The following is a 14,148-nucleotide window of genomic DNA, read 5'->3' as shown; positions in this document are numbered from 1 at the left end:
AACAAACACCAACCACCAGCAAAGTCAACAAACACTAACCACGAACTGCATATATTAGCCTGGAGCATTGACATGAACACACACCACTGTGCGACCACCACTATTAGCACACTGATGATGCAGGTGAACACTCAGAGAGGCAAACATATTTCGACGACAGTCACGATGCAGGAAAACCATCACACAGTGTTTGCCGCGTGGGCAGCTTAACCCACCATGCCACCGTGCCAGCGTCCAAATTCTACTTTCAAGTAGAGTTAGAACTCACACTGTAAAATTCACGCTTTGCAATGGGAGAATTTCATCGAGTCCCAGAGCTTGCAGTCGTCACCACTGACGTCAGACACCTTCATCACCGTATAAAGAAACTCTGTGGCCATCCGCAGTACCTGTCCCAGCCCTGGCGACCTCTGCCCCACCTGCTGTCTCCACGGATCACACGTCTGCACATTTCCAGTAAATGGGATTGTGACGTACGCGTATGGGCACAATGTTCGGGTTGAGCACCCCATCATACACGTCTGCCTCGTTTTGTTCATCCATTCACCCGCTGGCGGACACGCGCGCTGGCCTGCGTTTTGACACTCCCATGAATGAGGATTTTCTGACAAGGTTTTGTGTGGAGCAGGGTTGTGTGTACACAACCACGGTGGGTTTGCTGGGTAACTCAACAGTGGGTGATTTGAGGCTCTATGGGGGTTTTGGCCAAGGCAGCTGACCCCCTGGCCTTGCCAGCAGCATGTATGAGGGCTCCGGTGTGTCCACACCCTCTTCTTGTCACTGCTTTCTCCACTCCGTTCACAGCAGGGGTGTGAGTGTGTCATGCGCTTTGGAGTGGCACCAACTAACTCATGACCCTGCGTGTTTCCATGTGCTCGTAGGTCACGTGTGGGGCATGTGTGTTGTTCTTGAGCATAAAAGCAAGGTGCAAACTTATACATACAGTGTGGCCTCAAGATGCTTCCAAAATGCGGAGAAAGGACTCCTTCAGGAAGCGCAAAGTTCTGAGTCTATGGGTAACGAGAGGATGGCTCTCTTTTTAAAGATTTATTTATCTGAGAGAGAGAGAGAGAGAGAGAGAGAGATCGTCGCTGTTGATTCACTTCCCAAATGCCCGAGGCAGCCAGGCTGGGCCAGCCTGAAGCCAGGAGAAAGGAACTCCAGCCGGGTGGCAGGAAACCAAGTATTGGGCCACCATGCAAGGCCTCCCAGGTGCATTAGTGGCACACTGGGTCAGAAGCACGGAGTGGCCAGGACTCAAATCTGGCCACTTCGGTCCGGGATGCAGACTTAACCTGCTGCACCACAACGCCCACCCCTATTGGCTTTCTCAGTCGCTTCCCTATTGCTCAGCGTGAATGCTGCTTATGACGGAGCCTGGACCTTCAGGCCGTGCGTCACAGGCACTGTGTGGCCTTGAGTGTCACCAGGGCCCTCATGACTGTCAGGGGCAGGGGACCCACCGGCCCCCTCTTCCAGGCACACACCTGTGCCCTGGCTCACAGGTGGGACTCTGGGCTCTTCTGCTCCTGGCTGAACGGACGCTAGAGCCTGGATACAGAAGAGAGAGACTCTGCTCTGGGAACCACAGAGCTAGGGGAAAGCATCCGGGGCCAGCACATGGCAAATGCACCGGGCGATCAGCCCGAGGCTGGAGGAGGAGGAGGAGGGCTGGAGTCTCAGGGCAATGGGGCTAACAACAGGGAAGGCTTCCTGGAGGCGGGGGTGTGCAGTGGAACTCCACGGAACAGGTCTGCTGTAGTGGACCAAGGAGAGAGATTTCATTCTGCCCCGCGTGGGCTCCCTCCCTGCCTGGTCTCTGGCCAAGCCCCTCAGTCAGCAAGCAGCCTGGTGCCTCTGTCCTGGCTCCTGCCAGGGACAAGAGTGGCAGGGGGTGGGGGTGTGGCTGTGGTGCATCATGGGGACCGTCACTTGGGCAGCAGGCCAGGGCACAGGAGGGTGCCGTGGGGAGGACATAGGAGAAAGTCCTAGAGCTGGGGAGTCTCCAACCTAGAGAAACTTCCAGAACAAGCCCCAAAGGCCACCAGACACAGGAGAGCTGCTCACACCGATTCACGGCCAGGCAATGAGAATGACATTGACATTGACACTGAGGAGAGGATCAACCGAGAGTCGGCACCAGGAGTGCGCTGGTGGGGGCGCGCCCAGACAGGTGCAGAGGGGGCGGGAGCCGCCAGGGAGAAAGGCCGCCCACCTGGTAAGTCCCTAGGGGGCGGGGGCAGCGTAGGACCGGCGGGCTGTGAGCTATGACACCAGGTGGCGCTGTGCACAGTGAACACGCACAGCAACGCGGGCGGCACAGACACAGGATGAGACACAGGCCGGACAGTGGAGGGCGGCTGTGTCAGCTCAGAGGCACGGAGCCCCCAACTGCGCAAGGCGCGTGGAGAGGCAGTGTTTTCATCTGACATGCTGGCTGGTTTGCCGGCACAAGGAGCGGAAGGGGAGCAGCCTGGGGACCAGAGCGCGGTGCACAGACGCAGGGATGAGGATGGCCTGGCATGCGTGAGCAAGGGAAGCCACAGCTCTGCCGCCCAGGGAGACGCACGCACTCGCTCAGACCTGTCGACCGCCCAGCGACAAGTTTATTGGGTCCTCTGGACCCCATCCCCTAGGAAGAGGAGCTGAAGAAGTGAGCGGGCTCCAGGGAGGCAGGGCTGGCCCTGTCCAGGGCCGGGTGGCAGCGTGGGCTGGAGGCGAGCCTCAAGGGCTCCCACGGGGGCCCCACTGTCACTGCCTGAGTTCAGGTGTGGACGCCCGTCGCATCTTGTGTTTCGCTCAGCACAGAGACGTCAGCGCCTTCGCCCCACAGCGGGAAGCCGTGGGCCACCTGGCATGAGTCCTCCGGGCTGGCAGAAGCTCAGGGTCTTGGCCATGCCACTTCCGCGAAATCTCGGTCCTCACCTCCGGGGACAGGGCAGAGGAAGTTAGGGGGGGTCCCACTGCCACTTCGCGACTCAGTGCCAATGAGACTGAAGGTACAGGGGAAACAGGGGGTAGGGAAGTCCCAGGAGGCCCTGGAGGACCCACTTCCTGCTTCCTGGACGCATTGCTCACCACCCCCTTTAGCCCTCTCTGAGCTCAGGGAGAGTCCTAGGGATGCCGTCTGGAGCTCCTGTCCAAACAACACCTCTGCTCGCTCTCAGCGACCCTGGCTACCCCTGCTCTGGGCTCCAGCTCAGCTGTGCTCGCTGGGAAGCTGGGCCACGGCCGAGGGCTGCAGCCGAGGGAACCCAGGGCGGCTGAGGAGGGCTGCTGCGTCTTTGCATGTCCTGCCCGTGCTGGAGACAAAGCAGGGATGCCGGTGGCCCTCCCACAGCCGCCCCACCATGCAGGGAGCTGTGCGGGTAGCGAGCTCCCCATCACAAGGCAGGCAGCCATGTGGTCTCCAACACTGCTTCCCTCCCTAATTGTGGAGACGCCTTTGCTGGAGCCCCCCCCCCCCGGCTAGCCTCGGCAGGGGGGCCCCTAGTACTGCATCTGCACGGAGCGCCCCCAAAGGCTGCCCAGGACTCCGAGGGGCTGGGTTAACGCCGAGCACTCGGAAACGCACGGCCACCAGGGGGAGCCAGTGATCCTGCCCAGGATCCCACCAGCACTGACCCTGCCTCCCGGCTTCCCGCGTGCCCCTCTGGCCTTCCTGGCTCCTCTGTCTCCGCCCCAGCTGCTGTGCCCCCCGATCCGTTTTGTTCAATTTTAGGAACACAGAATCGGATCATCCCTTTAGACTCCCTACCCCGACCCCTCTCCTGACCCCTATGAGACCTTCCTCCACCTGCTGGTGAGTGCACAGTTTGACCCAACTCAGAGAAGTGGATACAAGATGTTGCAGGGAGCATTCAGGTTCTGTCTGATCCAGGAGCTCAGTACAGATTCCCACAGAGGATCACAGGAGTCAGGGGGGGGCTGAGATGGGATTCGCAGGGCCTGGGCAGGAAAGGGGGCGGAGCCTGATGAGTAAGGGGCGGGCAGGAGCACCACGCACCTCCTGGTTGAGGAAGCAGTAGAGGATGGCGACCACGAAGCCCTGCGGGCCAGGGGGAGGAGGAGGGGAAGGGCTCCATCACAACATGGCCCAGGCCTCAGGCACCCTGTCCTCTACGCCTGCGTCCCACCCACCCCAGGCTGGGGCTTGGGCCAGGTGTCTGTGCCAAGGCGATTTGGATGCAGCCATCACTGACTACGTCCCAGGTGACTGTCACAGGCAGCCTGCAGGGGCTCTACTCTCCGCCCCGTTTCTCCCTCCCCGTGAATGAGCACGTGGCCAGGCCCGCACCAGGTGCTCAGTGGAAGCAGGAGGGAAGGGTGGAAGATGGACGGACAGGTGGACGACCAATTGCCCCTACCCTGCCTTGCAGTCCCCAAGGCCGGCAGGCAGCAGCCCCTGCCTCCCGCCCAGGGCCCCTCACCTGGAAGGAGCCCAGGCCCAGCTCCAGGGGCAGACGGACGCCCAGGCCGGCATGGTCGGGCAGGAAGTTGAAGAGGATGTAGTGAATGCCAAAGAGCGGGATGAGGAGGAGGGTTGACTTGGAGAGACGCCTACAGGAAAGACCAGGCCCAGGCCCTGAGACTGGGGTGGAGACCCCCCCTCCCCGCAGTGTGTGCCCTGCCCCCGTCCACTCCCCACACCCACCCTGGGCTTCCTTCGGGGCCCTGGGTCCTGCTGCACCCTCTGCCAACTGCTCGCATCCCCTTTTTCGCCCATCTTCCCAAAGCCAACTCAAAGGCCACTTCCTCCGGCACAGCCGTGCCCAGCTAGGAAGCCTCTCCTTCCCCAGGTCCCGCAGGAACAGACCCAGCACCCCGGCTTCTGTTGTGGTCTCCCTGGGAACACGAGGAGCAGCAGGTGGCCAGGGTCACGAGTGCCCACTGATGACACAGAGCTACACTGAATCCCCTCCCCGAGGGCCCCCAACACACACACGCATGCACACAGGCACACATGCACACATACATGCATGCCCACACGCGCACATGCACACACACAGTACCAATACTGAGACCCGTTTTGGAGGCTGCCCTGAGCTGGCTCCAGTTTCCTCAGCAGGATGCGGATGATATTGAGAAAAAGCCCAAAGTTCACCTGGAAACAGGAGCAGAACGGTGGAGGGCAAGGCCAAGGGGAGGGGGCTGAAGGCAGGAGCTCTGGGTCCCTGGGCCGCAAGGATGTGCAGTGTGTGGACACACAGACCCTCCAGAGCGCCTCACCTGGGACCAGAGGTTCTACACATGGACCCGGGGGGTGGGGGAGGGCTTAGGACCCCTCCCTCTTCAGACCCGGAAGTACCAGTGGGAGGGCCAGGCCTGGCCTCCTGCCTCCAGCCACCACCCAGGGCCTTGCCTGGCACGAAGCAGGTGTCTCACTGCATGCAGCTGCTAAACTGAAGCCAAGGCAGGCGCTCTGTCTCCTCGCCTGCCCACCCAGCCGCTTCTCCCTGCAAGGCGGAGGCTGGGCCACCAGCACCCTGGCTACGGGGCCTGAGCGCCCGAGGACGCCACCCCTGGCCTTGTCGAGACCCAGAGGGGCCTCCATTTCCAACTCCCTGTCTGGAGTCGTGTTTCCTGCTGGCAGAATAAAGCGACACTGGCCCCAGGGACTGACCCCAACAGAGAGGACGATGGGCCCCTTGATGATCCACCAGTAGGGGGAGCTGTCGTCGAGGTCCCAGCACCTGCAGGGAGGAGGGGTGAGGGCTGATGGACAGGGGCATGGTGGTGGTGGTGTGGGGGTGCCGTCCCATCCCGGCTTCTGCCACAGCCCACGTGCTGCCCTCTCTCTGCCTAGGCCCCCACTCCCACGGACTCCACTCCTTTCTCCGGCATTCACAGCTCCCAGTCCACCCCTCCCCACGGTCTTCTCTCCCCATCCAGACTGGGCTCACCCTTCCCCTCCATTGGGAGGGATAGACTGCTGTCAGCCTCCTCGCTGAAGGGCCCCTTCCTCCAGGAAGTCCCCCGAGAGTGCCCCCTGCCCCTGCCTCCCCTGAGCCCTGCAGCCCTGAGACTCCAGCCCCAACTCAGCTCATGCCTCCCGGGCCGTGCTGGCCACAGGCTGGCCGCCTTTGCTCTTTGCCCTTCCCCACGCAGCTGCCTGTCCCTTGCTGCAGCCTACGGGCCCCGGCATGAGTGCGACAAGGCGGCCGCTGAGACTCACGCGATGTCTTCAAAGGCCACCTTGCAGCCCACCCACGTGCCAGTGCACAGCAGCGGCAGCCCTGTGGGGGCGCAGGGAAGACCCCAGTGAGGGCCCTGCAGCCCCCGCTCTGAGGTCCCCCAGCTCCCGCCCCCACTGCCCGCCCCACAGGGCACTAACTGAGCCCACAGCAGGGGCCCCCACCCCTCCCCTCTCTGGATCTCAGGGCCTCCTCCAGGGAGATGAAGGGAGCTTTGTTCCAGCATCCCGGGCCTCCCCAGCCCTCCCCCTGCCCCCAGAAGCCCACCAGGCCTGCGCGCTCACCCCAGCCAGCCAGAACCAACCACCAGAAGGCCCTCCTGGAGCAGGGCGAGGGGGAGGCCAGGAGGCAGCTCAGATAGACCGCTTCTGCCCACAGCCAGCTGAAGTTGGTCATGGTGGCGAAATGGGCGGCGGCCACGGCGACCTTGCACAGAACCTGGGGGCGGGGACTTGGGCCCATCAGTCGCAGCCCCCGCAGACCCGACCCTCCCTGGGCCGCCCTGAGCGGGTGATGTGACTGACATGAGGGTTCAGAGCACGGGTTTGGGATCCAGACAGCCCTGGTCCGGATGCAGCAGGTGCTAGCTGGAAACGGCTCTCCTGGGACAAGCCCCCAGCCCCTGTCTCAGGCCCTCGTCAGAGGACCTGCTCAGGCCACAAGTGCTGCCCTCCCTGCTCTGCCGGACTTCCCTTAACTCCTCAGGCCCCCATCTCTGCCGGTTGGGTCACCCTCTCCCCATCTCCCCATCATGGCTTAGCACCGAGCCGCCTCCTCCCTGAAGCCCTCTCTGGTTTCCTCCCTGCCCTTCCTCCACCTGGCCGGTTCCCTGTGCCCGCCCAGATGGAAGGCCTCAGCTCCGCCCTGCCCCTGGTGCGCACACACACACTCAGCCACGGAGGGAGGTGCTCGCGGGCGGTGGGAAATGAACTGAACGGCTGGGCGACTGGAGAGGTGGTCTGGCTGGACACTACTTGGAAATGGCGCCCTGGACGCCGTGGTCTGGGAAGGCAGGACAGCGGGGGCGGGGTGGGGGGCTTTCCTGCCCTGTGGCTGGCCGCGGGCCCTTGAGGCACAGAGACACAGAGGCGCGGCTCCCGCAGGCCTCCCGGGTCTCCCATGCAGCCTCCCCCGCCCCCCCCGCGCCCTCCGCCGGAGCCGGTACAGTGGAGAAGCTGCAGTGGTCAGTCCTGTCCCCTGGGAACAGCGTGGCGTCTTTCAGGAACACAGCCCCGGCCTTGAGGATGAAGGTGATGAACAGCTGGACATGGATGTAGTTCCGGGGGCAGCGCAGCCTCCTGCGGGGGTGGGGGGGCGGTGAGGCGCCAGGGGCAAGGTGGGCGGGGCCTGGCCAGCGGGCCGGGCGCAGCTGAGCTGGGCTGGGCTAGGCTGGGGGCTAGGGGGCAAGCAGCGGAATGAAGCTAATCAAGTTGCGCTGAACTTGAAGCTTCGGCTAGCCTTGCCGGCAGGCTCACCACCACCACCCCGGGGCTCAGAGTCGGTGCAGGAATAAAGGGAATGACTAGTGCCTGCTGCAGGGAGCTTGGAGTCCGGGGAAACTGAGGCAGGAAGGCAGGCACTGCCCATGGGCTCCCAGAGGGAGGGGACACACGGCTTAGACAAAAAGCAGGCCTGGAGGCACCCAAAGGGCTCAGAGGCCCTGCCCTGAGCCAGACAGAATCCCCGTGGTTCCTGGAGGGCATGGCCAAGGCATCCAAGTAGGAGGGCTCATGCCTGTGAGTCATGGAACAGCACAGGCCCAGCAGCCGGCTCTGCTTCTGAAGGTGGCAGGGCCTTGGGGCAGGTGATGCTCAGAGGCTTGGAGCCACCCAGAAGGACTCTGGGGAGGAGCGGGGGATCCTGGGAACCAAGGGCTTGGCGTTCCGGCAGACGCACACGGAGAACGAGGAGGCATGGCAGCCGTGGCCTGAGCCCCGCGTGGCAGACGCCAGGAGGCAGCCCGTGGGCGGAGGGATGGGTCTGCCCGTCCGGGAGAGAAGGAAAAGCTGCCAACCAACAGGATGCCTGGGTCTGGGAACCTCTTGACCGTTCAGACTTGGAGCTGCCGAGCAGGTGAGGAGGGGACCAACCTGAGAGCCAGCAGGATGGTGATGGCCACAGACAGGGCGACACTGGAGAGGCCGTGGCCCACGGTGTAGATGGTCTTCACCGTGGAGAAGTAAGAGTGCTGGGGAGAACAGAGACAGAGCAAAGGCTCAGCTGCTGGGCCCTGGGGAGAGGCAGGCTGGCCAAGCAAGCAGGTGCCAAGCAGGACCCTCCCGGCTCCCGCACCTGTGCAGAGCGGTCTGTGGGTGCCGTGGGAGCTCCCTGCCTGCACCGTGGCTTCCGCTGGCCTGCTGGGGAGGGGAGGTGAGGACAGGGACAGGAGCTGCTTAGCTCTCCCGCTGGCTGGGGGCAGGGGACTCATCACTGGGGAGAGGCAAAAGACCAAGAGGAAATCAGCCTGTTTATTGACATCCAGCTTGCTCACTGGCTTGGGAACACAATGTCCCTATAGGAAGGGGACAGCCAGGGACAGCCACCAGCAGGGAAAACGCTTCCCAGGCCCAAGTGTCTGGATCCATGAGAGGCCAGCATGCTTCCCAGAGATGGGGTGCGCAGGCAAGGGATGAGGGCGGGGCCGGGCACACACTGCCCCCCTCTGGCTCAATCTGTTCATGTGAGGAAGGTCACACTCCTGCTTCACCTTTCGTGGCTTAGGGGGAAGAGAAGTGGGATGATGGGGGCGGGAGGCTTGCAGAAGCCCCAGCTTCGTGCAAAGTGAGGGCCGTGCTGGCCCGGAGTGAGGGCGCCTGTGACATCACTTCCACCACTTGCCCACACCATGGCCACGCACACTGCTGCACAGACCAAGGACGGAAGTACCTAGGCTGCCCTCAGCCTTGATTTCCCCTAAACTCCCGGCCCTGGAGATGAGATTCGCCAAGGAGGTAGGAGAAGCATTATCTCCGGTGCCCCTCCCTCCGAGCCAGGGCTCCCCCCACCCCTTCACCCTTGAGTGAACTAGCTCAGACACAGACTCTAGAGACACTACTGCCCTCTGCTGGATAACTGCTGTAATGACCGTTCCAATTGATGGCTGCCGAGGCAGTCGCCGCCGCTCCACAGTCCACCATGCACACAAACACCCACGGACATCCTATGAGACATAGGAGCCTCTTACCTCCTCAGCCAGCAGCTCGAGAGGTACAGGGCAGGCCACAGGGTAAGGCGGGGAGGGCTCGGACCAGCCGGTGACTGTGCAGTCCCGCTTCACGGCCCCTGGGGTGAAAGCAACAGTGTGCATGACTACAACCTGGCCAAGCCCCAGGGAGCTGGAAAAGCCATGGGCCATCGGGTGACCTGCCCGCCAAAGGCCGGGTCCAGCCTGCCTGGGACACACTGTGGCCTCAAAGGCGCCATCCATGAGACAGAGAACCACCTCGAGGGACAGAGCATGGTGATCTGGGCTCTGTGCCCCGAGGGGCTCTCCGCCCCCAACACCAGGCCAGGTGAAGCCGGCACTGGGCACCCTCCCAGCCTCCCCTGTGCTGAGCAGCCAGAAACACGGAAGCAACAAGGCACGCCCTAGCCCCTCTGCCGTCACAGCCAGACCTCTGCTAACCCCTGGAGAAGCCCTGCTCAGTGCCAGCCCCAGCAATGTCACCCAGCTGTGCCCATGCATCCCACCCACCATGTGGTTAGCACTCATCCTGCCCAACTCACAGGTCGCAGGTGCACAGTGGGAGGTGGCTGCCTCGACCAAGATCGCATAGTAGGAGAGTTAGCCGGTATCCAAACCCAGGTCTGCCTGCCCCCAGAGCAAGCCACATGTCCCCTAGGACCTCCCCCTGCCTGGGCCCCAGAGCCCCTCACCTGGCGCTGAGCTGAAGTGAGAGAAGAACTCCGGGCAGGGGAGGGTGACCCACTCACCGGAGCCTGCTGCAGGCCAGCACAGCAGCCCGTCCCAGGTCCACGGGCAGCCTAGACCAAGAGACGTGAGCGGGAGACCCAGCCCAGGGCGAGGTGACTCTAATGGTGTGAGCGGTGAGGCTGGAGGAAGCAGAGGGGTCGGAGAAGCCACCACCTCCTCACCTCCTCCCCAAGCCCATACCCAGGGTGGCGTTGGGTGTCCCCCGTGCTGCCTGCAGACAGGCACTCTCATCCTCTCTCAGCTGGGCGATGAAGTCACACTCGGGGTGCACCTGGCCCAGCGCCTGGGGGGAAGGGTTAACAGGGTCTCAGGAGAGCAGCAAAGCTGACTCACGGCCGGCCCTGAGTCACGCTACTCTCTGAGTGTTTGATGGACATTGGGAGTGTGGACCTATGGAAGAGAGGAAGGAAACGATAGACAGGGCTCTGGGCTTTAACTGCCAGAGTGGGGACAGCGGACAGTGACCACGTGGGAGGGACGCAGGGACCTTGCCCTGTCCCGATAAGGGGCGTCTCTCCAGTCCCCAGCTACTGGCTCCATTCCCCAGATCCTGCCTGGGCTCAGCTCTGATGCCTCTGCCTTGCCCTGGGAGCCTCGGGCTGCAGATGTCACCGCTGCCAAGACCCTGGACCTCGCGTGCCGAGGGTGCCCACACTCAGCTCTCGGCTTCGTCTCCCGCACTCAGGGATCCCAGGATTCAGGGATCCGCCCCTGGACAAGGCCTTTCCTGCCCCCTGTGTCTCCCCACGCGTGCGGGCAGGGAAGAGGGGTGCCAATCCCTTCTGGGACATTCCTCACATTAGTCTCACTCAGCCCCGCAGTGGGCAGAGAGCGACAGCCCTGCTGTCCCCCCTCCCCCGACGGCCCACAAGCCCCCTCCTGCCCAGTGTGACCCCAGGGCCAGTGGGAGGGGGAGGTGAGGTAGTCATGGGGGGGTACTGAAGATGAGGCTGGGAAGATGGACCTTGCCAAGACCAAGCAGACACGCTGCCCCCTCGTCTGCCCACTTACAGGGGGCCCAGCTCAGCCCCTCTTCTCCTGGGGTACTGGGTCACCCCCTCATGTACTGGGGTCCTGGGTCACCCTCTCTTATACTGGAGTCCTGGATCACCCCCTCATATTCTGGGGTCCTGGGTCACCCCTCATATACTGGGGTCTTGGGTCACCCCCTCTTATACTGGATCCCAAGGTCACCCCCTCAAATACTGGGGTCCCAGCTCATCCCCTCACATCCTGGAGCTTGAGGGTCACCCCCACCCCCTCACTCATCCCCATCGCTCCTGAGAGGAAGCGCCACCACCCTGGACAGCCTGGTCTCACCCTCCATGACCGCTGCTGGAACTGTGTGGGGGTGGAGCCCCCACTAGGCAGGGACAATGATCTAGTCCCAGTCCTGGCCCTGGCCCCGGCTGCCCAGTGACCCTCACTGGGCCTGGGGGCCCTTCCCCGGGGTGCACAGAGGCGAGCATGAGGGGCCCCTCCCCTCAGATCGGGCGGCAGGGGGCGTTACCTACATTGCACGCTCTGCCCAGCTCAACAAGTCAGATCCCGCTCAGGTGCAATAACCTCGTTGTTTACCAAAGAGACAGGAGGGGGAGGGGAGGCTCAGGAAGAGCGAGGAGCACCCCCAGCCACGGCTTCCCCCCAGGTACCCTGAGACCCCTCCCGTCGCTGCTGTCACTCGCAGCGACCTCCTGGAAAACAGGCTGGGGATTTGCAGTCCATTCAGGGCGGGCCCTCTGCCCACGCGCCAGCATCCCAGGCCATGGGGCAGAATGTGCTGGCCAAGAGTTCCCCCAGCCCCAGTGCCGTTGTCAGAGCAGGGACAACTGGGTCTCCAGGACAGGTCTCCCACGCTGTCACTGTCAGATTCCAGTGTGTCCCACAGAGCCGGGAAGGCCTGGAGAACTTTTGGGAGGAAGCAACAGGGACACACAGCTCAGAGAAGGAGCAGACGTAGGCAGGGCGAAGGAGCTGATCTTGCACCCTCTGGGGGCAGACAGGGTCCCCGTGGCCCCCAGAGGGCACAGCTGGGCACCAGAAAGGACGTTTTCTGGGAGCCTGCGCCCTGCTTGCTGGGGAGGCGCTCCACCTGGGACAGGCCAGCAGGGTCCCCATCAGGCCCCGGCCGGGACCCGAATGCCCCGGGAATCCCAGATCTGGAGCCCAGTGGGAGAGTCAGGGGGGCCCGAGCTGACTACTCACGACTGGTAGAAGGCCCAGCAGGCAGAGGACACAGGCACTCCACGTCCGGCTGTCCATGGTCGGGGTTCTCGGCGGGTCCTTGGGTCAGCCCTGGTGCTCCTGGGCTCTCCTCCCTCCCCTCTGCCCCAGAGCACCTTCGGCCCTCCCTTGCCAAGGGACTGTTTGCATAGGCAGGAGCCAGCGAAGGGGACATAACCGGCTGCATATTCAGCACCAGGACAGCACACAGAGCCCCAGCCAGCCCCGGGGACTGTGTGTTCCCAGCAGGGAGGGGCTGAGCCCATCCCCCACCCCCTGCCACTCTGTCCGTGAGTCTGCTCCTGGGTCTGTCCTGATAGCAAGGACCCAGGGGGTGGCAATCTCAGCCCACCTCCTGCTCCAGGTGCGCAATATTCCCCACCATGGTCAGGGCTCAGAGCTCCGCAGGCCCATGCTGGAGAGAATGCCCCCTTGGAGGACCAGCGGGAGACCTGTGCCTGCCCGCAGGAAATACCGGGCTACTAGCGCTCCCAGCCCCATCCTTAGAGCTCAGAGCTGCCGGCTCCCAGGAGGTGGCATAGAGGGTTAGCCGCTGCCTGTGATGCTGGTGTTCCCATGGGAGCTCCGGTTCGAGTCCCAGCTATTCTACTTCGGATGCAGCTCCCTGCTAATGCACCTGGGAAATTAGCAGAAGATGGCCTGTGTACTTGGGCACTGCCTCCATGTTGAAGATCTGGATGGAGCTCTGGGCTCCTAGCTTTGACCTGGCCCAGCTCAGCTGTTGCAGATGTTGGCCTCTGTCTCCCCCTCTTTCTGTCTCTCTGCTGTTCAAATAAATAAATAAATAAATACATCTTAAACAAACAAAAAAAAAAAGTGCACTGGCTAGCAAGTGTCCTGGCTTCTCAAGCTGACAAGGACACCAGCCCCGATGGCAAGATGACATCTGCAAATGTCACAGCTCTGGATTTCTTGCAGGACTGGTCAACATCTCTCCAAAAATCCTCATGGCAAGAGGGGGAAAGGAGACTGATGGGGGACATGGAAAGTGGTCTTGGGATGTGGGCCGCTCTGAACCTGCAGCAGCAGCAGCAGCAGCCAGAGGACCTGCACAGCCGTCCAAACCACCACCTGCCTTCATTGCCCGGCCATCTTTACTACGGCTTTTTAAAGGTTCATTTGTTATTTGTTTGAAAGGCAGACTGAGAGAGAGAGAGAGACGGAGAGATCAGCCTTCTGCTGGCTTATTCCCCACATTGCCACAATGGCCAAGCCAAAGCCAGGAGCCTGGGACTCCAGCTGAGTCTCCCAAGTGGGTGGCAGGGGCCCAGGCACTTGAGCCATCCTCTGCTGCCTTCCCAGGTTCGTTAGTAGGGAGCTGGATTAGAAGCAGGGCAGCCATGACTGAAACCAGTGCTCACATACGGGGATGCTGGCATCGCAGCCAGCGGCTTAACCCACCGCACCAACAACCCTGGCCCAAAATCTCCATTGTCAAAGCTATAGACAATGTTCTAAATTCTCCTGGATCTGCACAGCGTGCTAGAATTTGATAGCAGGTTTTATCTTGGAATGCCCCGGGAGCTGGACGCTGGGCTCACCAGCCGCGCTGTCAGCCCAGGGCAGGTCATGAACATGGAAGCCGTCTCGCCCCCACGTCTGGATGGTGGAAAGTTTGACATCAGCAAGGCTGTGCTTTTCCATTTCGCCTCGCTGACAACAAGATGCTGTGGAAAAATATTTTTGCAAAAAACATGAAATGCCCTGAGGCCCCGACTCGCCCTACCTGTGCACGGAGCTCACCGGAGACCTGCATGGCCACGTGCCATGTGAGCT

At 62.3% G+C, this 14,148-nt stretch overlaps 1 protein-coding gene across 4 annotated transcripts; it reads right to left on the bottom strand.

Annotated features, from left to right (window-relative positions):
- Positions 1 to 2,588: 2,588 nt before the first annotated feature.
- Positions 2,589 to 12,541, bottom strand: GHRHR (growth hormone releasing hormone receptor). Of its 4 annotated transcripts, none has more exons than XM_089316099.1 (13): positions 12,334 to 12,493; positions 10,309 to 10,411; positions 10,071 to 10,178; positions 9,379 to 9,476; positions 8,285 to 8,382; positions 7,360 to 7,492; positions 6,479 to 6,632; positions 6,176 to 6,236; positions 5,624 to 5,693; positions 5,013 to 5,104; positions 4,431 to 4,560; positions 3,842 to 3,948; positions 2,589 to 2,870 (listed from the first exon to the last, which is right to left on the bottom strand). In XM_089316099.1, exons 1-13 carry the CDS (start codon positions 12,388 to 12,390, stop codon positions 2,765 to 2,767), a joined length of 1,317 nt encoding a protein of 438 aa, XP_089172225.1. In that variant the 5' UTR covers positions 12,391 to 12,493; the 3' UTR covers positions 2,589 to 2,764. The 4 variants fall into 4 exon arrangements, with proteins under 4 accessions (XP_089172225.1, XP_008259831.2, XP_089172227.1 ...); XM_008261609.5 differs by lacking the exon at positions 3,842 to 3,948 and adding an exon at positions 4,007 to 4,048 and having other exon boundaries at positions 2,589 to 2,925; positions 12,334 to 12,491; XM_089316101.1 differs by lacking the exon at positions 10,071 to 10,178 and having other exon boundaries at positions 12,334 to 12,494.
- Between the last annotated feature and the right edge of the window lie 1,607 nt (positions 12,542 to 14,148).

This window comes from Oryctolagus cuniculus, chromosome 16 (assembly GCF_051225735.1).
Source record: "Oryctolagus cuniculus isolate XC-2025 breed Fujian yellow rabbit chromosome 16, ASM5122573v1, whole genome shotgun sequence".
Taxonomy (NCBI): domain Eukaryota; kingdom Metazoa; phylum Chordata; class Mammalia; order Lagomorpha; family Leporidae; genus Oryctolagus; species Oryctolagus cuniculus.
Note: the sequence above shows the minus strand (reverse complement) of the source record. Positions and strands in the feature narration are given on the sequence as shown.